This window comes from Heterocephalus glaber, unplaced genomic scaffold (genome assembly GCF_053883595.1).
Source record: "Heterocephalus glaber isolate CG9 unplaced genomic scaffold, H.glaber_assembly_v1.0 deba00001720, whole genome shotgun sequence".
In the NCBI taxonomy this organism is placed as follows: domain Eukaryota; kingdom Metazoa; phylum Chordata; class Mammalia; order Rodentia; family Bathyergidae; genus Heterocephalus; species Heterocephalus glaber.
This window is the reverse complement of record NW_028258433.1, coordinates 11521786-11549385: the sequence shown is the minus strand read 5'-3', so window position 1 is coordinate 11549385 and position 27600 is coordinate 11521786. Positions and strand designations below refer to the sequence as shown.

General features: G+C 35.9%; 1 protein-coding gene across 1 annotated transcript in view; it reads right to left on the bottom strand.

Annotated features, from left to right (window-relative positions):
• Positions 1-27600, bottom strand: part of Frem2 (FRAS1 related extracellular matrix 2) — a 214113-nt gene that overhangs the window by 53748 nt on the left and 132765 nt on the right. The window contains exons 7-9 of the mRNA XM_004874055.3: positions 9072-9221; positions 6667-6876; positions 4155-4352 (exon numbers count right to left, since the gene is read on the bottom strand). Of these exons, the coding sequence (XP_004874112.2) occupies positions 4155-4352; positions 6667-6876; positions 9072-9221 (558 nt within the window). The remainder of the gene's footprint in view (positions 1-4154; positions 4353-6666; positions 6877-9071; positions 9222-27600) is intronic.

Sequence of the window (27600 nt, the reverse complement as noted above, 5' to 3'; positions counted from 1 at the left end):
ATACCTCACTGCAAGGAATTTACAAAGAAATATCAGAATTGAACCAAATCTTTGAACAAATGGACTTAATAGATATCTACAGAGTGTTTCCTTCAGCAACAGTAGAATTACATATTCTTCTCAGAAGGGCATGGGACTTTCTCCAAAGTAGACTACATACTAGCCCATAAAGCATGCTTAAGTAAGGCAAAAGAATTGAAATTATCCTATGCATTTTACCAGATAGTAGTGCAGTGAAACTAGAAAGCAATGGCAAAAGAAACCACAAGAATTCTGCAAACACATGGAAATTAAACAATATCCTCTTGAATAATCAGTGGGTCCCAGAAGAAATTAAGACAGTTCCAAGGATCAAATGATTATGCCAGTACAACATTCCAGAATCTATGGGACACAAGGAAAGCAGACCTGAGAGCAAAGTTTATAGCTGTGAATGCCCACAACAGAAAAACAGAATAATTTCAAATGAAGAAGCTTTTCATGCACCTCAGTGTTCTAAAAAAACAAGAATGAGTCAAATCCAAATCTACCACAAAGAAGGAAATTATAAAGATTAGAGTAAAAATAAATACAATTGATACTAAAAAAAAAGTACAAAGAATCAGTGGATTGATTTGGTTCTTTGAAAGATTAAACAAAATAGACAAATCTTAGTCAGTTTTTTTCAAAACAAGGAAAGAAAAGACCCAAATCCACACAATTAGAAATAAAAAAGGCAAAATAACAACACTTCTGCAGAAATCCAGAAGATCATTGGTAATTACTTTGTGAATCTGTACTCAAAATGAAAAATTCAGAGCAAATGGATAGATTCATAGATATATATAAATATATATGAATATATGAATATATAAATATATATGAATATACATATGAATGTATATTCATGAATATATATGAATATATGAATATATATGAATACATGTTACTAAATCTGAACCAAGACATAATTTAATATCAGTCAATGAAATTGAAGTAATTAAAAAATGACCAACTAAGAAAAGCCCAGATCCTGAAAAATTCATTGCCAAATTCTACAAGAATTTTATTATCTGAAGTCAATACTCTTTAAACTCTTTAATAAAACTCTTTAATAAAACCAAAAGGGAAGTAGTACTTTCAAAGTCATCGCTGAAAGTAAGCATTACCCTGATTCTAAAAACAGAAAATGTTTATTTGCTGTTTCCACTTCTTTGTCTGAGAAATGTCTGTTCATTTCGGATGCCCATTTTTGGATTGGATCTTTAAATCTGGGAGGTCTGATTTTTTTTAAAGTTCTTTATATATTCTAGATAGTAGACCTTTGTCTTGAGGAACAGCTAGTAAAATTTTTTTCCCACATTGTGAGTTGTCTCTTTACTCTGTTAGTGGTTTCTCTTGCTGGGCAGAGCTTCTTAATAAGTTGAGATCCCAGTTGTTGATTCTTTGTGCTAGCTCACATGTGACTGAAGCTTTGTTCATAAAATATTTTCCTATGCCAATGTCTTCAACAGTTCTACCTAACCTCTCTTCCAGCCGATTTAGTGTTTCTGTTTTAATATTTAGATCTTCGATTCATTTCGATTTTAGTTTAGTGCTTGTGAGAGATACAGGTCTAGTTTTAATCTTTGGCAAGTTGAAACCCAATATGAAAAAAATGTTCAACATCACTGGTCATTTGAGAGATGCAAATGAAAACAATGCTGAGATTCCACTTCACTCCGAAAAGAATGGATGCTATCAAGAAATCAACCAATAACAAATACTGGTGGGGTTGTGGGGAAAAAGGAACCCTTCTTCACTATTGGTGGGAGTGTAGACTGGTGCAATCACTGTGGAAATCAGTGTGGAAGTACTTCAAAAAACTAGGAATAGAGGTCCCATTTGACGAGCTATTCCCCTGGTGGGTATCTTCCCAAAAGAATTAAAAGAATCATACCACAGCAATATATGTATACACATGTTTATAGTGGCACAGTTTGTAATAACTAAAACTTGGAAACATCCCAATTGCCCCATCAGTGGTGACTGCATAAAGATTTTTTTTTTTATAAAATGGAGTACTACTCAGTTGTAAAGAATGAGAAACTGGAGACATTTATAGCTAAATGACTGCACATTGAGGCCATACTCTTAAGTGAAATAAATAGGGCACACCTGTGTAAATACCAAATTGTTTCTCTAGTGTGAGAAACTGGAAGTGTAAATAAGGATCAAAATGTATAATAGATAATGTGAAATGGGAAGATAAGGCCCAAAAGGGAGGGGGAAGTGGGAGAGGTAGGGGAAGGGAAATGAATAAATATGATAAAAGGAAAAAATGGAAAAAAAATCTTTGTAAATAGGGAGAGGTGGAAGGATGGAAGGGAGAGCAGAGGATAGGGAAAAAATAAGAACCAAGATATATCATGTAAAAGTATGAATTCCCAATGATGACTGTCATCACATTGTATACCTAAAATGTACCAATAAACTTAATGAAATAAAAAAAAACAAACCATAAAATGAGTCAACCAAAAAAAGAATTACTGGCCAATGTCTTTAATGAATATAAATGCAAAACTCCTCAACAAAATCTTGGCAAATATAATGCAGCAAATCATCAAAAAAGATCATACACAATGACCATCCATGTAGGCTTCATCCCAGGGATGCAAGGATGGTTCAACACATGCAAGTCAATAAATATAATAACCACATAAACAGAAGCAAGGAAAAAAAATCATATAATCATCTCAATAGACAAAAAGCCTTTGACAAAATCTAACAACCATTCATGATAATATCCCTGAAGAATAGGTATTCAAAGTCTTTATCTCAATTTGATAGAAGCCATCTGTGACAAACCCGCAGCCATTATATATTAAATAGAGAGAAGCTGCAAGCTTTCCCTCTAAAATGAGGAACAAGATAAGGACATTTGCTATCACCACTCTTTTTCAATATAGTTTTTGAAACATTAGGAAGACCAATCAGGCAAGAGAAAAAAATGATAGGGATGTATACAGGGGAGGAAGAAGTTAAATTATCATTATTTTCAGATGATATGATCTTCTACATAGATGACCCCAAAAGCTTCACCAAAAGATTATTATAATCAATAGCCAAATTCAGTGGCACAAAAGGATACAAAGCCAACACTCAAAAATCAACAATGTTCCTGTAGACCAATAATAAACTCACTGAGAGAGAATTAGGGAAACAACAGTTTTCACAATAGCATCAAATAAAATGAAATACTAGGAAGGAACCTAACTAAGGAAGTGAAACACCTCTGTGATGACAACTACAGTACTTTGAAAAAGGAGATTGAAGAGGATATCAGACAATGGAAGGTTATCCTCTATTCCTGGATAGTCAGAACACATATAGTCAAGATGGCAATAATTCCAAAACTGTTATATAGATTTAATGTAATGTCAATCAAAATACCAATAGCATTTTTTCACAGAACTAGAGAAAAGAACCCTAAAATTCATATGGAACCAGAAGAGATTTAGAATTATAAAAGCAATTCTGGGAAACAAGGGAAAGGCAAGTGGCATCAAAATTCTGGACTTCAAGTTATACTACAAAGCTACAGTGATAAAAACAGCATGGTTTGGGGGAAAAACACGCTTGTGGATCAGTGGAACAGGTTAGAAAGTGAAGAAACAACTCTAGGGAGGGGAGAGAAGGAGGTTAAAAAAGGAAATGAGAAATGTCGTGTACATGTACCAACTCCCCATGAAATGTAATCATACTGTACTAAAAACATGTGCCAATAATAAATTTTAAAAGAATACATTCCTACAGGTATAATAATTGAATTAAAGTGATTGAATAGTTTCAGGTACTAGACACATATTAATAATATGGGATGTATTTCATCTCACTACATTTGAACATTAAGTTTAATTCCCAGCATTGTGAAAACTGTATATTTGATATGCTTTTTTCTGCTGAGTAAGTTTTGAATAAACAATATAGCCCACTACTGGGAATCAATAAGTGAATATGGAAAACAACCTGCCATTCACTGAAACTGCTGCAATCTACTTCATCTTATTATTTGTCCACATAAAGATATCTCCTAAACTTGTTGAAATGAAGGTGCTTTATTTCCCTCATATATATTTTTAAATAAACACCTGGCTTCCTCAAATTCCATAAACAAACTTCAAACTCAAACTTACCAGGGAGGAATGTGATGATTGAAATGTCAGTATTCGGGCGTTCTTCAAAGTCCATCATCACCTGCGCGGACCCTTGCCGTGTGTAGCATCTCACTGAAGACCTGTACTGGACATCCCCACTCCTGTGGATCACTGCAGTTACCTGCCCGTCATTTTCACTACCAGTGTATACTCGCTCTTTGAACTGCATCTTAGGCACTGCAAAAAACAAACAAACAAACAAATGAACAAACTCATGGATCAAAGTGAACAGAAAGTTCTTTAAGGAAAGAGCATTTTAGAAGATACAGCTTGATGGAGGGAACAGGAGAAAAGAAGTGAGAATTGGATCACAGTCTTGACTCAGTCATTTGGTAATGTTTTAACTTTGGGTAAATCACTTAACTTTAAGATTTTGATTTCTTTATTGTTTGTATTTTGCTCTGCTTATTTTGTGAAGTAAGGATATGCAACAAAATGCTAAAAAGTAGTAAAACAAAAAATCTTCAGGTCTTTCTAGCTGCATAAGTTGCTTGGTCATGAATTTTTCAGAATTTATTCATATGAAGAGCACTAAATATTGTGCACATAATTATAAACATAGTTTATGCAGATCATGTTGGGAAAGGTGATAGTGTGTGTATAATTATTAGGTGACATTTAAGCTGGGTCAATTAAATATAATTCTCATTAACAACAGGTTAGATTTCTGAAACAATATCAGAATTATCATGTTTAAGAGCATTCAAAATTTCCCTACTATAAAAGCCTTGAAAAAAATAGGTTTAAAATAGAAAAAAAATTGCCAACTATTCCTTGGAAAGAGGACTAACATCTAGAACATACAAAGAACTCAAAAATTAGACTTCCCCAAACAAAAGACCCAATCAAAAAATGGTCAATTAAAATGAATAGACACTTCTCAAAAGAAGTAAAAATGGACAATAAATACATGAAAAAATGCTCAACCTCACTGGGCGTTAGAGAAATGCAAATTAAAACTACACTGAGATACCATCTTGCCCCTCTAGAAAGAATGTGGTATTATCAAAAAAATCTATAACAAATGTTGGTGAAGTTCTGTTGCAAAAGGAACTCCTCTACATTGTTGGTGGGAATGCAAACTGGTAATAAGCACTATGGAAACCGGTGTGGAGATGCCTCAAAAACTAAAACTAGAAATTCCATTTGATCAGCTATCCTACCTCTAGGTCTCTTCTCAAAAGAGTTGAAGACATCATATTATAAGGATACAGTTTATAGCAGCACAGTTTATAAGAGCTCCATATTGGAAACAGTGTATATATCTGTCAACAGATGAATGGATAAATAAAATGTTGTATATATAAATGATGGAATACTACTGTGCCATACAGAAAGATAAATTTGATGCATTTCTAGGCAAATAGATGCAACTTAAAAACATACTGTTAAGTAAGTGAAATAGGTCAGACACACAAAATTAAATATTACATGGTTTCTCTTATATGAGAAACTCAAAAAATATATAGATACATGTATACAAATAAAGTACAAAGTAGAAGATAGATAAATAGGAAGTTTCTTCTTTGTAAGAGAGAATCTTTTTGTTTCTGAGTGTCTATTTGAATATAATGATACACAGTGTATTAACTATTGTTAATCTATTATTTTGTTATGAAATTTTGTTATATTTTTTAAAAAAGAAAAAGAATTCCCTTGTGATGATGTGTCAGAGAACCCTGCCCTATGTCTGGCCAGCTGCTTGTCTCATAACAGTGTATTTGGCACCTATACTTGAGTAGGGGCTGGCTGACGGAAATGGCAAAACGTGTGGAAGTAGAAAAGCCCACTGACTCTCAAGGATCTGTGCAGCTCCATCCGTGGCTCCACCCATCTGTGGTGAGGAAATTCCTAAAATGCCATCCAGACACTGATGGCACCACCACTTTTAGTCTTTAATATTTGAGAAGAATACATGCTTTCTTCCAGCACTGTCTAATTCTACCAAAATGAGCAGGAGGAGAAATGAAGACCTGGTCAGATAGTGTATTTGTATTGGTTGAACTGTGTCCATCCATCCCTGCAAATATCAAAGTCCTGAGCCCCAGTACCAAAATGTGGCCTTACTGGTGGGTGGTGTCTTGTAATCAAATGGAATAGGTCCTTAGGGTATGCTGTAGTCCACTCTAACTGGTGATCTCATGAAAAAGGGAAAATTGGACACAGAGACATATGTAGGGAAAAGGATGTGAAGAGACATAGGGACTAGACAACCATTTTCTGGCCAGAGAGAGAGGTCTGGAGCATCATTCCCTGACCATCCTTAGAAAGAACCAATTTGGCCAACACTTTCATTTTGACTTCTAGGCACAAGCTGTGAGACAATAAATTCCTTTGGTTTAAGCCATCATGTCTGTAGTCCTTTTTAATGGCAACACTGTCAAATGAATGTAGGTATACCATTCCTGTACATAGTTTGCCATTCTCCTGTCATTTATATAAACCCTAGCTTACCATTTTACTTATCATTGTAAAATTTATAAATACTCACAATCAGAGACAGAGTCGTTTATAGACACTGTTGCTTTGCTGGGCTCACCAAGGGCAGCATTCATAGGCATTCGAAGCACCAGTTCAAATTTCTCGATTCCTTCCAGTACTGGTTGTCCAAGGTCATCCAGAATGGTAACACGAACAGTCTGCATGTTGACTCCAGGTGCAAAATCTAAATTACGACTGATTCCCACATAGTCTGTTCCAGCTATGAAGTCACAAAAGAATTATTTAGTGAGAACTGAATTTTAAAAATTACTAAAAATAAATTATATAGATACATGGACATTCCTCCTTTCATAACAGTTCTGTTTCTGTGACTAGGTTGTTAAATGAATTGATTGCTAAATGGGAAACTGTATATAGTATCAACATTACAATATTCAGAACAAAGAAATGGTTAAAGGAAACTCCAACTTGATGACTTACTTTTATCTGCATAACTCTTACAGGTAGTACTGTAATGTCTAATGGACATAAAACTACAATACGGTACTGTACAGTACAACCAGCAAACATTACAGTAATATTCTACTGTAGAAGAAGCCATCATTAGGCTGCACTGCTATTCACATTCCTGCGTCATAAGTCTGAACGCAAATCATAAGTCTGAAAGGTTGGTCATAAGTCCTAACAGCTTGCCTTGTTTATCATTAAACAAGTAGGTCATTAAACAAGGAATATATGCATTTATAGCTTATTTTTTTAAAAGAGACCACTATAATACTATAGAAGAGTACCTTAACAAAAGGCAAAAGATTAGTGTTTACATAATTATTGAGGTAATGGTTCAAAGGTTTTGAACTTTATGTCTAATGGTTGGACACAGGGTTAGTTATTTTTGCTTTCTATGCTATAGTCCCTCCATCTTTATTAGAATCTTCCAATGAAGCTAATATAAGTGAGGTCTAAAACAATCAGCATGTCAATCACAGATGATCATAAATGATATATGAAATACATACTTTTCCAATTTTGTTCACGTTAGTTAAATGTCTATAGCTCTTATTTCTATGTTTCTGGACCTACTATAGAACATCCTATTTAAGTGTATGGTTGCCTGTTGGTTACTGGTACACATTTCAGGTACTATAGTTTCTGTCCCACATACTCAAGCCATACTCCTCCCCAGAGATGAGAAATTAGAACATACTTCAATTCTCAAAGACATATTTGATCTTTCTTTCATTTAATATTTTTCAGGCAATGGAATCTATCTATTTATATATGTCCTATCTATCTATCTATCTATCTATCTATCTATCTATCTATATCTACTGTTAACACTTCCACTTCAAGTAGTTAAAGCAAACCTGTCTTCCAATCTTTTACCATTACATACAGAAAGACTGGGAGGAGGGGAAGGTAGTTCAATCCTTCTGCTTCCTTCTTTGCTTTCATGCCTTTTGCTCTTCTGGGCTCTCATTTTAGATCTGCTTTGCCTTGGAATATGCACATATTTGAGTGTATCTATCTTTAATTCAGTTGTAAAATATCTGTATCACCTTGTTGTTCTTTCTGTGCTTTATTTTTCCTGTATCTTGTCCCTTATTCTCATTTCTCTCTCTTTCTCCATCTCTGATTTGAATTTTTCCCTTAAAAATTTCTAATTTGGGAAAAAAGTTTATTGGGCACCTATTACATACAAAGCATTGCTAGTTCTATTGCATTAAAAAGTTAAAACCTAAGGGTAATTTTTAAAACCATATGAGCCCTGCTTGCTTTATGTGCTGAATAATGATGTGTATATGATGTAAGTATGTTTGTACACATCACACATTCATTATAAAAGATGAATATGTGTATATAAGAGAGAGAGTTTTTATGCTGTTGGTCAATTAGGAAAAAAAGAGAAAATTTGAATCCTATGCTTGTCTTAAACTTTACAATCAACTTTATGAAGTAATATGTTCCAGAATAAGATATATATGAGTTTGTCTAAGAAGTGTGGGGGAAAGGTTTATAGATGTGGAGTACTTATAAGGACAGTTGGCTAGAAGGTGGGGAGGCAGCCAAGCAAAGATGCATATTTGAAGGCCATTTAAATATCATTTGATCTCTGTGAGGTGGTCATCATGAATACTCTGCACATAAGTCACATTAATTATTGAATATTAATATTATTGAATATTATTAGATTTTCTGAGTGGAAAACAAATTCATGGAAACATACAATTAACTCATAGCCCTTAAGTCTCTTTTCCTACAGTGTAAAAGAGTTCTTAGATTTACCTATCATAGAGTAATAATTTTAGGGGAAAAAAATCCATCCAGCATGCCTCACAAGGGTTGAGCATAAATTCTTTATTTTTCTGCCCTAATTATTTTGGCTGTAAATATTTGGTGTCATGGTAGTTGGATGCCCTAGAACAATCACAAAGACTGAGGTCGGAAACTGCTCACCATCTGCAGAAGGAGGGTCCGTTTTCTGAGATCTCACCGTGACACTGGAAGGCCTGGAGAGGTCGGTACCCACTCTCCACACCCGCACCTCCACGTGGCCCGCGCTCTCATCCACGGAGTACTGCACGTCCCCGAAGTAGAAGGTGGGTTCTGTGGAGAACGACAGAACCATTTTATTTTTTATTTTTACTTTTTCACATCAAATGCTTCCATCATGATTTCAGAGTTAGCTTCATCTCATATCATCATACTTTTTCCTTTAGTAAGCTAACGTCTCTTTAATATGTATATTTGTAATTTTCAGGTCAAAATATCACTGCTTGGGAACAAAGTACATTCTCATCTTGAGGCCTAAGAATTGGTTTGTTTCCCATATGTGAGATTATAAATAACTTCTAAATGTACCTCCGGCAAGTTTAGACAGACAAATAGAATCAAATGAAACATAACCCAAAAGACTGAGAATTTTTTTAAAGTTTGGCTTGGGTGCTCATTTTACCATCTCCTCTCAAATTTTCATTCTAGAACAGAGATGCTGCTGTGTGATTATGCTGTCTTTAGATCATTACATTTGGGTATATTTAGGTCTATTCTAACCACTAGACTTAGAACTTATTGGCATAACTAAATTGAGTTTATGTGATTACCAGTCCTGAAAACTTTAAAGGAAGCAATACCTAAGTGCTGGCTACCTGTAGTTTTGAGGATCTTCTATACCAATGGAGATTTCATTAAGAAGTTAGAACTTGTCCTCAGGTATGAAAATAATGTGACATAGGTCATTAAGATAGGGTATATGCTTTGGAACTTTGTATTTCTTTCCAGTATTGGTGATGAATTTGAATTGATTTACCTTCCTCCCTTCTTTTCATTTGGACAGTGCTGGAGCATGTGAGTGAATGTGTACAGATGAAGGTGTTATCTTACTAAATGCAGTCAAAGTAGACCTGGACTATAGGCCAATGCATTCCATACATTTCTCACTTCTAAGGAGGGGGCAAAGGTGAAGGCAGAGAAGCCCTGAGAATACTTACTCTGACCAGATGGCCAAACCAGGACATTTGCCTGTCTTTTCAAAGGCTTTTATAACTATTATGGAGGTCTGATCACCTGCATGCAACAAATGGTTTCTCTAAATCTCTTTACATTCCTGGAAAACTGCATCATCACCCAGGTTAGGTTTCTGAGACAGGGAGAGAGCTGTGAAACTCAGTAAGGAAGGATTGCCTATTGAATAGTGTTACCTCCCATCTTCCTACTCCTCACAGATCTGCATTAGAATGAACATATGGGCACAGAATAAAATCATTCAAGTGAGTTCAACCATGAAACACCAGAGAGATTATGTATTAGGGCAAAATTGTGTTTTGCATGTGTGTGTGTTTTCAGATTTCGTTCTGTCGACTACAGAACAAGTGTTTGTAAGTTCTCTCTTTTTTTGGTACCGGGGATCGAACTTGGATCCTTGTGCTTGCGCAGCAGGTGGCGAAACCACTGAGCTAAATCCCCGGCCCCATGTCTTTAATGTGTAGTTCACAAAAAAAAGAGAGTCCTATGTAATACTCAGAATTTATATCCAATTTGTCATTCAGAATGAAGATTAATGATAATAGTTACCACATGTGCTTTATGAGAGAAAGAGAAAGAGGAGCAGTAGCATGGCGCATGCAACAATGCCGCAGATCACGAGTAACAACCATACGAACAGTATTATCATACAGTTTAGAATGTGGTAGGTGCATTGATCATTACTTCCAGCAGAAAGAGGGTAATGAAAACTGAGTTTTAATCCTAAATCCCTCAATTTTAATACAGCAGTTAATAGAATTAGGAAAGTTAGTTAACTACTTCCTTAAAAGGAAGGAAGTGATTATTAGTAGTTTTAAATTACTTATATGATTTCTCTGCTTCTCTGTGCTCCACTGAGGATGACTAAAAATTGGTCAAATAAACAATTGGAATTATTGTAGTTGAAGTTTGAGGTGACTATTATGAGATTAAAACACAATTCAATAATTTCTATGACAAAACAAAACAAAAACAAAACCCCAAAGTTGAACTGCCTAGTTTCTTGTGCCATTAATAAAAAGAAATGGCTAGATATTCATCATCATCTTAGCCTCTCAGTGTAGATGAATGAGAACTGAAAATGTAGATGAAATCTCTAAAATTTGAATGTTTATAATTCTTTATTCAAAACTATATGTAATACAAGTGAATTATAGATCCTTGAAGCACTGTGATGAGTTACAAGGAAAATGGCAAGTTTTTTCGGGAACAATTTAATTGGTTCTGAGCAAGCAAAAGGAAGAAAGGGATAAATGGGTGAAAATAATGAACATATAAAGATAGCTATGCAAAATCCAGAATATTGCGTGTGCTAGCAAATAATTATTAGTTATGAATAAGACTCTTAACACACTTTTTTCTTTGGTAAACCTTTTTGTGGTCCAGGAACTTGTTTTATTATAATTTTTTAATTAAGCAAACTGAAGATCTTTGCAAATCAGTCATGGAAATACATTACAATTTAGAGCAAATTATATAAAGTCTATTTAATTCTCTAATTCAGCTCTGAAATACACCTTGTGTTTTATACTATATTCACTTTCACAGATTTAGTGGAGAAAACAGCTCGAGGCTGATACTATTACCGGGAATGAGAACATGATTGAGTAAAGCCAAACATCCTGCATCCCACACCCATACAACATCATAAAACAACCATTCTTCCTCACCCCACCATAGCCAGAAGCTATTCCAGAATGCATGTTTATTTCCTCTGCAGAGGGAAGATAAATCATAGCAAACTGTGTGTGCACAGCTCAAGGGAGGTTTTCAATTGGCTTATGAAAAGAGTGTGAAATTCCTACAGGATGTCAAAACCTACTCTCTGTCCTTTGTGGTCTTACACTTTTAAATCAAGTGCACAGATCAAAAGCACTGATTGCAAAGCAGTCTGTTTTAGCTCATTAAACATTAATAAGTCTTTCAGAGCTGGAGATGCTTTTACTCCACACAGCACAGATAGAATCACATTTGTTTCCTGCAAATGTAGAAGAAAAGGCTTGAAACCTATACAGGACATACACCTGCAACAAAGTACAAAGAGAAAGTTTCTTTTCCCATTGGTAAAAAAGTGCTGTGTGTGTGTGTGTGTGTGTGTGTGTGTCTGGGTTGATGTTTACATTTAAATTGTGTCTCATGAGATGAAAGGAAGACGCGCCAGGAGTAATTGCTACCTGGAGCCAAATTTTATTTACTCATGTGTACAAGAACCATCAGTCAAATAAGCTTTGTGGGTCTAACCAACATGTTTGCTTAGAAGTGAGTGGGGTAAGAGCTTTTATGTTGTCTTTTGGTTCAGTAATGAAAATAATGTAAAGGAGCCTCCTAAAATTGTCTCCCACTCAGATCTCTATTTTGAGCTTTGGACTTTGATAACTTATTACCTACTCAACCCACTTCCGTGGGCATCTCACGATAAACTTCTTCCAAACAGAGTCAACAGTCAGGTCCACTGCAATCCTCTGGGTTCTCTCTGCCTCACTGCCACTCACCTAGATGTAGCCAGAATCACTTACCTTTTGAATTCCCCCACTAAGCACTTCAGTAGACTCTTAACCAAAATGGCTATCCCCCAAAGCAGATTGCATCTTGGTAATTAATCCCTTTGCTGAAAAACTGCCAAGGTTTTTCTGGTTCTTAGAATTGTTCATGAATGTCTTAACATGGTTTACAGGACACAGAAATGTTTGGTCTCAGTTGTCTTTGAAATCTCACGTTAATGCCTTTTCTACTCAGTGATCAGTGTCTTGAATATCTTGGATAGGCACCTCCCGGGCTTTGGTGTATTTGATGATCCTACTGACTGTCACCTTCCTTATCTGAGTAACTCCTCTCTTCCTTCAGGCTTCTCCTGAGATGTTACTTCTGAGGAAAGCACCCACCTTCCTTGATTAAAGCTTTCACTTATTTTCCAGTATCACTGCGGATTTGTGTCCCCTACTGTCTCTGAGCCCTAAGGGGAAGAATATTGCTTCCTTTAGTCACTGGTGTTTTTCTATCTTAGCTCCATCAATCCTTGGTGATACGTTATCAATTAATGTCTATAAAATGAATTAGCATCAAGTAAGATGGGATTATTTATGGGTTACAGCAAATGAATAAATGCATCTCAGTAACAGGCAAGGGCAGTGTAGGAGCCTCTGAAGGAGAAAGGAGCTTGTCATTGACTTTGCCATAAAATTACTTTGTGGGGCTACCCCTTGCATCTAGAAGTCTACGAGGGAAAGTGAATCACAATGAACTCAAAGACAGGAACTCTTTTTTTTTTTTAATACTTTGCTTCCATGGTCCTCAAACTGAATGTGCCTTAGAGTAATCCTAGATTTAAAATGCAGATGTTTAAGGCTTCATCTCCAATTTATGCAATCAGAGTTTTCAGAGTTTACAGCTGTCCCAAGTATTGACATTTATTAAATGCACTTTATTTGTAGAGCAATTTTTGGTTCATGGTGAAATTGGGCAGAAGACACAGATTTCCCACATGCCCTATGCCTTGGCACATGCATAACACTTGTGTTTTTAAAAACCTCTATAAGCAAGTCACTTGGGGTCAGAAATCTGCTCATTGTTTTAATTAATTTCAGTGTTTTTAGCAATCTTGACTTTGTCTTAGATATCACACTAGTCTTAAATTCAGTTCCACGATGTCAGCCTCACAATCACCCTTTGAGGTATATACTATAGTAATCTTTGATGAAGAAATCAAAGATCAAGGAGCTGTGCCCCCAAACTGCACATCAGGGAAAGGGTGGAGCTAAGCTTCATATCTAGATAAAGCCATACCCTCAACTTCAATGAGGAAAGGCATCATAAAGATAAGTTTCATAAGATTTTAATGGACAAGAGTTTTACCAGCAATTCAGTGTATGAGAATATATTAAATAGAGATACTAATATAAGCATACAAAGAAACATAAAAGAATATTATATTCCATTCATTTGCATTAGAGTGCCATTGAAAACAAGCAAAAAATCCATCAGAAGAGGACTGATTAAAATATAGTTTCATAGGATGTAGTGATGCATGCCTGTAATCCCAGCACTCTGGGAAGCTAAGGCAGGAGAATCATAAATTCAAGTCCAGATTGGGCAGCTAAGTGAGATCCTGGGTCAAAATAAAAACATTTAAAAAAGGGCCAGGGATTCAGCTCAGTGTAAAGATACTGAGTTCAACTCCTAGTTATATATATGAATATATATATGTATATGCATCATAAAATGAACTACTAGGTAATTTTACACACACATACAGACCACACAGACACACACACAGAGACCATACATACACACACCCCAATTTTTAAAAGAGACCTAGTTGAGATATTGCTGCTAAAAGTGGCTCTGTAATGCTGTATCATATATGCTTCATAGGGCTTTATTAGCATTAATGATAAAAAATTAAGGCCAATCTGTTGTTTCTTTTTGTTAGCTTTGAATAGTTTCCTTTGTCTTTAATGTATTCTATAATAAAAGAGAGAATTATGCTCAAAATGAGCAGATTAAAAGTAGAACGGAACATCATTGTGGTAACCATGTGTGGTTGTCCCGAACTGAGTCAGGGGACAGGTAGTTAATCCACCCTTGATGGGTCACAGGAAGCAAAACTAAAGCATAACTCCAGGAAGCACAACACAAATTTTTTTCCGGCATCCCAGATGAGGAGGTTTCAGTCACCTAAAAATGCACACTAGAAAATGATAAGAAGCACCATAAAAATAAGTTCAAAGGACTGTGAATGCAAGAAATTATGTTGAGCAATAATAAAACCAATAAAATGTGCCAGCACACCTAAATAAATAATAGTGACAAGCATAAATAATAATCATAACTGATATTGCTGTGTTTAATGTTGAAATTAAAAATTGAGAGGATAGTATAGAGGTTATAAATGCAAGAGAGTTTGGTATCTAAATTTGTTTAATGTCCTTGTCATTTTCAAGAGGGCAAACTTTGTTAGACAGCTAATATTTTTGTTGAAATTATAAGAATTGTTATCAAAATGAAAGAAACTAACAGGAAAAAACTCAAAGGAAACTTTCTCGACACAACAAGTAGGAAGGCGAGGAAACTGAAGCAAAATTCATATGGAGAAAACCAAATAGAAAGCCTCAATATATCTAAAATTAGAATAAGTCCAAATAAAGATTTCCTGTTTAAAACAGCTTATTGAGTTGAACTATAAAACAAAACTACTTATCATTTATAAAAGATAGCTTATAGGTATAAAACAAAAAATAAGGTAAATGTAAAAACTACACAGACATAAATGTATATATTAGACTAAAAGAAATGAAAGCAAGGTGATATAGCAATATTAAAAGGCCAATTGTGCCTTCTGTGCAAGCGCAAGGACCTGAGTTTGATCCCCGGTACCAAAACAAAGCAAAACAGGCCAATTGTAACTTAGATCAAAATCTTTAATAAAGAGAAATTCTACAGTCCACCAAAATTTTATGATAAACTTGAATTTGTATTAAAATATGTCAAGAAAAATTGGCAGGATTATAAGAAAACAGTGATTAATCTACAAGTATAGTAGATTTTTTTATTGTACAACCTTTAGAAAATGATAGAGAAAACAGAACAATTTAGTAAAATACAAGAAAGTTACAACATAAGGTCTGTCTAAGGTGTTTACATGTTTCTGTCTCCCAAACAAAGACTAATAGCCAAAATAAATGAAATCTCCCATAAAACCACAAGAAAAATCCTAAAAGCAAATGGAAGAATTAGAAAATAATGTAAATATGCAAGTGTCAGAAAAGAAACTTGGATTTGTATGTATTTTTTTTTGTATTATTCAGGGAAACAAAAATTAGAAAACCAATGAGATTACAAAAGATTGGCAGAAGCTAAATAGTTCAACATTATTCTAAGATATAGCTGGTGAGAATATAAACTGATTCAATCACTTGAGAGAAATTTTTTTAATATGTGGTGAAATTAAAATTGTATAGCCAGCACAACCTTGCTACTCTGTTATTCTACCATTAGGTACATAATGTACAGAATTTCTGCACACGAGTATGTTTAACACTATATTAATTATACTTATAAAGCAAGGGGGGAAATTCAATATCTATCAGCAGGTGAAAAGATAAAATAAAACTTATCTAAAAGCATCAAAATACCAGATTTTCAAAATATAAGGCTGATATTTTTAAAAGACAAGTTGAAATAGATATAAATCTAACTCATGATTATTGCTGCTCTTGGAGACTATGGAGGTTGAAAGAAAACAGTAGGGACTTAATACTAGGTGTCATGTTTGATAACCTTTTTTAAGATCAGAAGTGGGCTGGGGTTTAGCTCAATGATAAAACACATGCTTAACACATACAAGGCCGTGGGTTCAAACCTAAGTAAGAAATAAATAAATAAATCTGAAGCAATTATAAAAAATGGTAACACTATTTAATTTTATATGGAAGGTATATTTTGCTCTATTACTTTTGTATTTTTCTGAGAGGAAAATTTTGTTCAACTCAGTTATAGAAAGGCATGCATACAAGGATTCTATTTTTTTAAATGTATGCTTTAACAAAATGAAAGAAAAAATCAAGAATATATGATAAACTGTTAATTGGTTATTTCTTAGGGATACATAGGATTATGAGGACATTTCATTGCCTTTGCCATGTATTTCTTACACAGATTTACTCATTACATATTTAACTTTTTTAAAGGTATCATGTATTTTTTTATAAATAGAAAAAACAAAGAAGGAGAAAAAAACCCTGATAACTCCTTCCTTTGAATGACATATTTTTAAAAAATGGTTTAAAATAATTTTGCGCCTTTCCCCATTTTGTTTCAAGAAGTACTTTAGATATATAAACATACATTCTTAAGAATGACCTCCTATCTAGTCTTCAGGAAGCATTTTCAAAATTCTTGTTGAAAACTGATGTTCAAATGTACATTCAATGGAAAAGCTTAAAAGCATATATCATTTAAAAGGCATCTTTTGACATTTTTTCTTGCCAACTTTAATTTTCTCAGGATAAAAAAGCTAATACATGCGTAGGATACTGATGTCAGAACCTTCCTATGATTTCAGCTGACAGTATACAGTAAACCTTTCTACAAAAAAGATAATGTTATCAGAGATTCCAGTACCAATCCAATTTCATTCCAAAACTCAGATCTGCTCAGTGTAAGTTCAAAACAAAATTTAAATGTCAGTCATCAAACTGTTGCACCATTCAGCAGCATGTGATGAGGCTTCATGAGTGCTCTTTATTAAAAAGCTATCGTCATATTCCATCCCCTCTAGGATTCTAGCAGAGGGTTTTTAAAATTTTAAATTTTTTCCACTCTCCCATTCTCTCTTGCTCCCTCTCCCCTCCTCTCTTTCCCTCTCCTTCCTTTGCTTTCTTCTTTTTTTGGTTCCCTGAACCCAGAGAGCACTGAGCTACGTGCTTTTATTGTGTTGTGCTGTTTTATGTTGTATTTTATTCCATTCCATTCCATTCCATTCCATTTTGAAAGAAGGTCTTGCTAAGTTGCCCAAGCTGGCCTCAAACTTGCCATACTCCTGTTTCAGCCTCCACAGTAGCTGGAATTGCAGGCATGAATCACCAGGACTGCAGCCAATCGTTCTTTATGGCAATGTTTCCCAAAGATGGCCACAGATCTGCATTTTAACTCCCTGAGGGATTTTTGAAGTGCCAGTTCAACAAAATCTCAATTTCTGACAAAGATCTTAAATGGTTTCAGGTGAATTACATGCATATAGGAGTCTGAGACTTAGTGGCAGCTAGTATGGGTGGGTGCAGGATCTCAGTGATTGCAGCGGGTGTCAGCTGCTGCAGTGCCGAGGTTCTAAGATGTGAGAAGGGCACACAACAACAACCAGGGAAGGAAACGTGAGCTGGGTCTTAGAGACTGAGTAAGGTTTGACACCCACAAAGGGAAGAGCATCTCAGATGGATGGAAAAAGAGGACAGGTGTGATGTGACTGCAGTATAGAGAACTCTGGGAGAGAGCAAAAAACAAGACAGGAAGGATGTCAGGATGAGAATCAGCTTGGGCAAGTCCCTGAATTCCATGCTAAGATCTAAGACAAGGGGAATTGCCACTAATTTTTAAGCTGTAGAAGATATACAGTCAGAGATCAGAACTTGGATTGTAAAAGAGAACTTTAGGAGCACAATGGAATAATTAAAATGGGTTTAGAAACTGGGGAATCACTCAAAGGAAAGGGAAGTCCAGCAGGTTCTGTTAGTGAGGTTTTAGCTAAGGTAGTGGAAGAGGGAATATTGAGAATTCAAATTGACAAGCAGTTCAGAAATAGAATGACAGTGTTTTGAGATGATGTATGTTTGAGGGACAATATCAAAGGGGATAATGGAGTGAGGTGACATACAGCTTGTCAACTAGGCAGCTTTTAAACTGAATGCTACTCATAATGTTACTCATTGGGTACTTGTCAACCAATTTCTCTTATACACACCTTATTTTAAAATTTTTTTTTCTAGTACATATTTGCAGTACATAATGATTACATTCCTTGTAGCGAGTTGGTACATGCACACACTACACCTTAATTCTTTCTTCATCCTCTCCTTCTCTCTGTATCTCTTGGTCCCCTTCCCTTTTGGAAAAGAAATGTCTCTCTGTTCCTTATTGCCTATCTATTCTTTTGCTTTTTAATTTATTTATACTTCAAGTTTCTCCTATAAGAGAAACCACATCACAGTTAAGCTTGTGTGTCTGATTATTTCACTTAACATTATGGTCTTAAGGTGTAGCCATTTTCCTACAAATGCCTCAAATTTATCCTTCTATATGGCAGAGTAGTTTATTGTGTATAAACACATTTTTTTCACCTATTCATCTGCTGATGGACATACACACCTCTTCCAGGATTTAGCATTATAAGGTGTGCTGCTATGAACATGGGTATGCATGTACCACTGTAATATGATGTCTGTAACTCTTTCTGAATGAGATCTAGCAGAGGAATAGTTGGGTTAAGTGGAATTTCTATTTCTAGTTTTTTGAGGAATCTCTTTTCTAATTTCCCTAGTGATATAACAGTTTACACAATCTTATCCTTAACTTTCGTTCTCTCTTTTCCAGTCTCACCTCCTGCCCCTAGCACTCTCATGTGGATGAATTTTCTTCAAATTCTTTGGGGAAGAATGTCAGTATATTAACAATCTCTATTATGCTGGTGAATCTTTCTTGTAGGGCAGATGAAAATTCTCAATTTTCTTGTGGTTAATAGTACAATTGAGAGCATCCTCTGGATTTTTCCAGAGATAATACATGTAATTAAATTTAAGGTTGTGAGTACAATTACTTGACAGGACTAGGAAAAATAATGTATTTAGTCAACATATCTGTTTTATAAGATGAAAACAAAGGCAAAAGTTGGAGAGAAGTGAGGATGAATCACTGATGGAAAGCATCCAAGTTATTTAATGTACATAAAATAAATTTCTTTCCAAACCTATATATTCAATGTGCACCTATCACTTTCCAGATTCCACTGACATAATTTGTTCAATAAAAAATCACTATATATTTACTTAATAGGTGAAACTAACACACTGAATATAAAAATATAGAAAAGAATAATTAATATTTTTTACTAATGTCTCCATTCCTGTACTATGCTAGAAGATATTTGGCTTCCCAGATGCCATTTTATGTAATAATGTTTGTATTTTTCTCTGTTATTAATAATAAATTTTCCCTTGGTATAAAACCAGAAGTGAGGAATAATGATCAATGAGTTAATGAACAAGATTGATAAATTTACTTCTGAAGTTCATTACAAGGGATCCTGAAAAGGGCTACTTTACTATCCTAAGGTGAATGGGCCTTAATTCAGAGTAAGGGTAGTATTATCAGAAGCTGTCTACTAAGGGGTATGACAGGTGCCTGGCAGGAGCTCCTCCTGCCCACACCCAGGAACTGTGGGCCATGGCACAGTGAATTCCACAGCCTTTCACAACTAAATAGCCTCTCTTTGGAAGACTGCCTAAGTGCCATTCCTCTCTGGACCACTTACTATCAGTATAACTGAAGGCAACTTTTGCTTCACATGTGTAAAACTGGGATGATAATAAGCCCTGCCACATGAACTTGTTTTGAAGATTCAAGGAGAGAATATATATATAAAAGGCTTAAAGCAGTGCATGGCATGTCACAGGCCCTCTGTAACTGTTATTCTTTATGCTCACTACACATGGCAGATATTGTATAACTTTATTACATATTTTGTTATATCTAAAAGTGAGCATGAGAGAGATCAGGCAAATAAATAATGCCCTGCATGTATGGAAAAGGACATTTATTATAGCATGTATGTTATTTCAAGAAAGATTTAAAAACAACCTAAATGCTTATTATTAGGAGATTGTTAAATATGTTAAAACTATACAATGGAATATTATACAGCATTAAAAGGATGAGCAGGGTTTGTAAGTATATGAAAAGGTTTTTATGATATATTGTTATATGAAATAAGTATGTTGTAGTACATATAATCATGTGATAATAACTTTTATTGAATACTTTCAGAGTATCTGAACTCTTTATATATGTGTATATGTATATGTACTTGTACATACTCAATCTTCCTAACAGAGGAAAACACTATTTTTAGATAGGTGCTATCATCACCCCCATTTTACAGATTAGGAAACGGAAGTCCAGAATTTAAAGATCAATTGTAATGAGTGGAAAAAATGTCAGACAGTCTGTCTCTAAATATGTGCTTGGTACAACTTCATTCTAGTAATAACTTCTTTAAAAAAAAAGAAAAAAAAATGTATACATGGGACTGCTATTTATGGAAAGAGCCACGTGAAACTAAAGTGAGGTCAAGGGAGAGATGTGGCTTTGGGAGGAAGATGACCACACTGTCACTATTTGTGTGCTATACTCCTGCTCAGAATTCATATAATACTCTTCTAATAAAAATATCATTACCAAACAAAGATCAACCTGTATAACCTGTCTTCTTTAAACATAATCTCAAAATACTACATTTAAGAAAAATACTATAGTGTAGGGAGCAATTCTACATGATTTTGGGGAAAAATCATTTCATAATTATATCATGATTAGGGCCTAGTTTTCCTGGCTACAGCATGTCCAGATATAACCCCATTTTCATCTGCAGTCACACCTAAAACCTCAATGGTCCCCTGATGCTGTGATGTTCCAGGGCAGGACCACACCAGCGGGAGACATCCTGGGAGGAACCAAATCTTCATCTGCATAGTTCCTCATTGTTCTAGGATCATTGCTGTTCCCTCTGAGTCAGTTGCTACTTTTGTTTCTGCCAGTGTTCTGAATAAAGGTGTGGCAAGCTCCAGGTCTGGGGTCTTTGCCACCCAGAGCGGCATTGATCAGGCCAAAACTCAGCTTCTTCCCTAAGTCTCATTTCTGTCTATATATTAATTCACCTTGTGCTGCTGTGTTTCACAGGAGACTAGGACTTACTGCAAAGGTTCTAGTAACGTCCCCTTTCCCTGTTCCCTCCACTATAAAGCAGAAAGTCTCTCTTTTCGTGATAAGGTCTTTAAAACATGTTTTACTCTTCCCAGATTCTGGCAGCATTATCAAATTGCTGCAGTATTTCAGAGTGTGGAGGATGAGTCTGCTTTCTATGGAACTGAGCCATTATTGCACTTTCAAAAAATTATTACTGAGGTGTCCCAAGGTCCTGCAAAGTTTGTGTCTGTCTTTCCACTCTTACGTATAACCTACTTCCAGTGGACACTGTCGCACGTGTCTGTCCTTTTCCCACTGCTCACTGCCCTTTCACACTGGATGCAAAGGACCCACCTACACTTGTGTCTCCCAGCACACAGAGTTCCCCACAGGCAGTGAGGATGGATTGCTTCTCTACCAGCTCTGAGAGAAGTATGAAGGCTGTTGTATGCACGTCACCACAAAAATGTGTGGGGACATAAATTAAGACTGGTGACTACTTTCAGGTGATCTAATGAAAAGCAATCATTTTGGTTGTAAGCTCATCATGTGTGTGAGATATCATCATAGTTAATGCAGTAACAATAATATAATAGCCACATTTACTGTTCTGAGACCTGAGTGACTCCATTTTAAAATTTGGCCCCATCTTAGAGTAAGGTGGCCTGGACATAAATTCTAGTTCCAAGAAAAACCACAAGATGTACTTTGGCCACCTGCCTGTGATAATGCTCAGCAGTCCCCTAGCAACTAGCCTAGCAACAGTTAATCAGTAGCTGCCTCAATGTCCCAGATGCCCTTCTCATGGCCTGCGACAGCTAATCAGTAGTTAACCCAATACCCCAGTATCCCAGATGTTCTTTTCGATGACTTGAGCAGCCGTTTGCAGTTCAGCGCGCAAGGCCCAACCAATTAGGTTTAAACTTTCAAAACTTGCTAAATGCTAGCCAATCGTGTGATTTGGGTGTGATTTGAAACCCCGTGCCTTTTTGGAAACCCCGCGCCCTGCTGTAACCTCTATAAAAACCCCTGGTGTTTTAGAGTCGGGGCTCTCAATCCTGACCCACTGCGTCGGTGTCGGATGAGAGTCCCTGCTCGAGCTTGAATAAACGACCCTCGTGTGCTTGCATTGGGAATGGCTTCCTGGTGGTCTTTGGGACTTCACAATCTGGGCACAACACTGTCTGCATTTACAAGTTGTATTGTCATCTCTAGAATCTTTGTTACATTAACTTTTATGTTCATTCAGCCTTGCAAGGTAATTACTTTTACCTGTTTACAAACAAAATGAAATTGAGGCTCAGAGAGGTTAAATAACTTGCTCAAAAATCACACAGCTAGTATGTGGCACAAGCAAGATTCAACTATAAGACACGGATACTATAACATTTGTATTTTTTATGAAGTAGTTCTTTATCTAAAAATGGTTTAATAACTATACAAGTGACTATCTATAGATATTTAGATTTTTAGAATATTTTCTTCAAAGATACATAATGAGAATCTGCCTAAAGGGGAAAAAAAAGGAAATTATACTCTGTGTAAGAGAAAACAACATGTTATATGTATCTATATTTCTAAAATGTTAAGATACATTTCTTTTTTTCTTCTTTTGGTACTGGGGCTCAAACTCGGGACCTTGTGCTGGCGAGGCAGGAGGCGGAACCACTGAGCTAAATCCCCGGCCCATGAAGATACATTTCTTAATTAAAAAACAAGATAATAGCATCGTAGGAAGAAGGAAAGAACATGAGCTATGATTTTATGCTTATTGTTCATGCCTTTAAATCTGTCACTCCTCCAGTAATCACCAATCAGAAATTATACATGTAAATTTTTATCCTTGCTCACTAAAGTGAACTTTATTAGATGTTCAGTGTGATTTATCTGGGAATCCCAACAGCTGAAAGAAGACAGACTATGACTAATAAGGTGTTAAACACAATCTGTGTGAAGTCTCTGGAATGAAAGCATGTGGTTGACACTCAAAAAATAAATAATCTTGACCACAGACTGCTTAACAATCTACACTTGAAACATGCCTACAGGAGGCAGAGGAAGGGACTCCATTTATAATTTAACAAATGTGGCCCTTTAAGGTCAGAATCCTTCCTTTGCTTTCTTGGTGCATGTTGCTTAGTAGGGCAAGAATTGTCAATTTTGTTGTACTTCTTCCCTGATAACAATGAGAAAAATCATTGTCCTCCTAGTCCCCTTAAGGTTACTACAAAGTACCTCACTGGAGAAGTCAAAGATTTGGATCTTGGATTTCTGGTCTGAAATATTGAGATAATCCACTGAGCCAGGTGAAGTTAGGTTACTAAGCCTTCAGGTCTGTGCATATTCGTCTGCCATTCTTAGAGATATGTGTTCTTCGTGTCAACATGCATTATACTAGTTGGCAGATAATTCTCTCACTTGTGAAATACAGTCAGAATGCTGAATTTCTGCATTCTTTAATGGAAAGGAAAAAGTTGCTTCTTCTCAAGGACAAAAGAGAATCAGAAAACCATTCTTGTCTCATAAATTATGACTAAGGGTTAGCAACCACAAACCAAGATGATAAAAATGTAGGCATAATGATTGTCATATGATTTCTCATATCCAGATAAAATATACTCAGTAAAATGTACTAACCCTAACGCTAACATCTTGTTTAATTATTTAAACTATTTAATTTATAACTGACTAATGATTAATCACTTAATTTACAGGAAGTAAAAACTAAAAATTTAAAAAATAAAATAATTAAAGTCATTATTTCCTAGGGTGCAGGTAGTAACCCCAAGTTAAGGCCTGAGGATGTCATGATGAAGACTTGCAAACTTCATGGGTAAAGGCTGCTCAAAGAGGAGGTGGAGCAATGCAATTGGACTGCTCACTAAGTGGCTTATGAAGGAAACTCAAAAGCTGATTTAGGGACATATAATGTTACTATAAAGCTATTTAACACTTCTACTCGCTACTGAGTATAAGCTGGAGCAGACAGAACTTTCTAGAGCAATGGCAATCCCTTGCCACAGACTTTAGGAAAAGATTTGATTTTCAGAGGATGAAGAATTCAAGAAAGCTGTAAACCACATATTTGGTTCTTGCAAGTACTGATGTTGTATAACCACAATAAATAAGATAAAGAAAGCTCCATACCTTTTGTCTGAATTTGATTATAAAAATAAATAAAAGCAAGAATATTAGGAAAGGTACCCTGCCACCATGCCTATCTTCATGCATTCACCCCTCCATTTATTTCATATTTATTAAATATTTGTTATAGATCAGGGTATGTCCCCCATGCCAGGAAGATTAATGGAGACAAACAAGCCCTCGAGTATGAAGAGTTCCTGGTCCAGTAGTTGAAACAGAAGACATATCCATGCACAGTGGTCATGGCATAATAATGGTAGTTAAACATAATGGTGTGCTAAGTTTTTTGCAGATGTCAGAATAATTATTCTTCATAACAATCTTAGGAAGCAGGTGCTATTATATGAACTAGGGTACAGAAAGGTTAAGCAACTGCCCCAAGATTATTTATGTTATAAAAACAGATGTGAGATTCAACACCAGGTAATATGGCTGCCTCTCCATGCACAAAGTAATTCTAACTACTTAAACTGTGCTATCCAATTTTACCACTTTATATTACAAAAGTGTATCTCTTTCCTCTTTCTTCTCCATGTGAAGTTATCATAATCTCCCTCAATCCTAACACCTCTTTGTCTACCACCACAATCACCATTGTTTGACCTTAAAAGTTTCTCCTTTCTTCCTTCCACTTGAATAATAACTTAACTCTATCCATTATCTTCAGGTTCCAAGATCAGTGATTTTGAAACTGAGACAGGACTTGATCCTCTAAAAGCTCCAGAAATACTTGGTCCAAGTTAACTCTTGCCCTTTTCATTGCAAAATCTAACCGCATATTGCCAGTCTTTGTCTGTCTTTGTCTCTGCAGAACTTAATACTGTGGACTACCCTTGCATCTAATCCTTTTCTTTTTGTGATACTATTATAGACAGCTGCGTTAGGTAGAAATATTATGGGCAGTCAGACAGGGCTAGGCCCTTGAGATAGTCAGGACAAAGGTAAAAACACATTACAACCATGGCTGGAGACACATCTGTTGGAGATCAGGCCTCAAAATAAAGACTAAATGACCAGGCCTACATACTTCCTCAAAAGACAAACACTGGGCCTAATGAAGTGTAGATACACATCAGTCAATCCAGTGGGTGACCAAGACCTCTGGATCCATTATTTCCTAGAAAAAGTCTTTCTTCCTTCCATGCATCCTTGTTATGTGACTTGCTTCCTCATTGGATCACTATTACCTAAGCAATTATATTTGTAACTTTATTGGTTGATCATAGCTGTAACCCACGTTGTACCTATGTGGGTTTTGCTCTATGAAACTTCCCTGTAAAGTAGAATTCCCAGTTACTCATTTGAGTCCCCTCTAGCCTCTCAGGAGGTATCCCCACAATAAATATTTTCCTCCTCTTAACCTCCCTTGTTCCTAGAATTCATTCTTTGATTTTAGAGAACATGAACTCTGCATATCAGACATCTAACAGGTTGAGAGATATAATATTTTCATATTTCATCTCCTGTTTCAATACCACTTTTTCCTGGCTCTTCTTTCACCATTTTCATTTCTTCCAGGTCATTAGCTGTGTTTTCTTTAAAGGAAAAATAGGAAGGTGACCATAACATACTTAGTAGTACTATAATTAGCAACTAGATTTTAAGACATCAATATGAATTAGCTAGGTGATGGTCAAGGAGGTAGAGTGGGAGGGCTTTCTGAGCAGAGGAAGCAGCACAGAGGTGAAAACAGGAGGAATAGACAGCTCTATATTTGGGAACTGCACAGTCTGGCAAGGTGGGATGTGCTGCTCATGGAGAGGAGAGGGCATAAATGAGGAAAGAGGGACACAATGCTCAGACCTGGCAGGACCTTGCAGCTGGAATCTCATGCCAGAAGTTAATAGGTGAGAGGTGTGCTCAGTTTGAAGAAAGTGAGGGGTATGATGGAATGTGCTTTTATGAGCCTGGAAGATGGACACTCTGGGGTTAAAGGTGGGAAAATTTGAAGCAGAGTGACTACAAGATTCTTGTAGGAATCCGGGCAAGATCTGAAGCTGACTTAGATAAGACAGTGGCAGTTTAGATGGGGGAAGATAGTAAGGGATAATAAGAGAGTTAAGGAGGTAGAGTTAAGATAGTAAGGGATAATAAGAGAGTTAAGGAGGTAGAATCAAAGATTTGGTGTGGGGAGTGAGAGGAAGGAGTTTATTACTAGCAGAACTCTTCAACAAAATGAGGAATTCAGGAGAAAAACCAGGGTAGAGCCAGGACTCACTGCTCTCCCTTATTTAGTTTTTTTTCTTTCCTGATTTTCTTTGATTTCTTCCAGAATGTAAGGCACTAAGCCCTGGTAACTTGTGTGCCTATATTACTTTTCTTTCACTATTTAAAAAGAAAAAGAAGATAGGAAGCAGTTTTTGTACATAACTAAATGATTGAGTCTTCCTTAATTAAAACACAAGGGTTTGATGGAGTTTCCCTCCTCAAAAATGTCAAGGGATGTGATGTTTTTATTATAGATAGCTAAGTGAGGTAGAAATATTATAGGCAGTCAGACCGGGCTAGGCCCTTGAAGAAGTCAGTGCAGAAGATGAGAACACATTACAACTGTGGCTGGAGGCATGTTTGTTGAAGGGCAGGCTTCAAGACAAAGATGAAATGATTAGACCTACTTCTCCAGAGATAAACAATCATGACTGGTACTCTAAATGGGCATCAGTCATCTCAGTGGGGGACCAAGACCTTAAACCATCCCTTCCAGTTAAGGTCCCTGGCTCATTCCTTCCAGGAAAGGTCCTTATTCTTTCCATGTACACTTGCTATGTGACTTGCTTCCCCATTGGATCAATATTACCTAAGTGACTACACACTTGTAATCTTTTTGGTTGACCATAGTTTTGTCCCACCTTATGCCCACCTCATG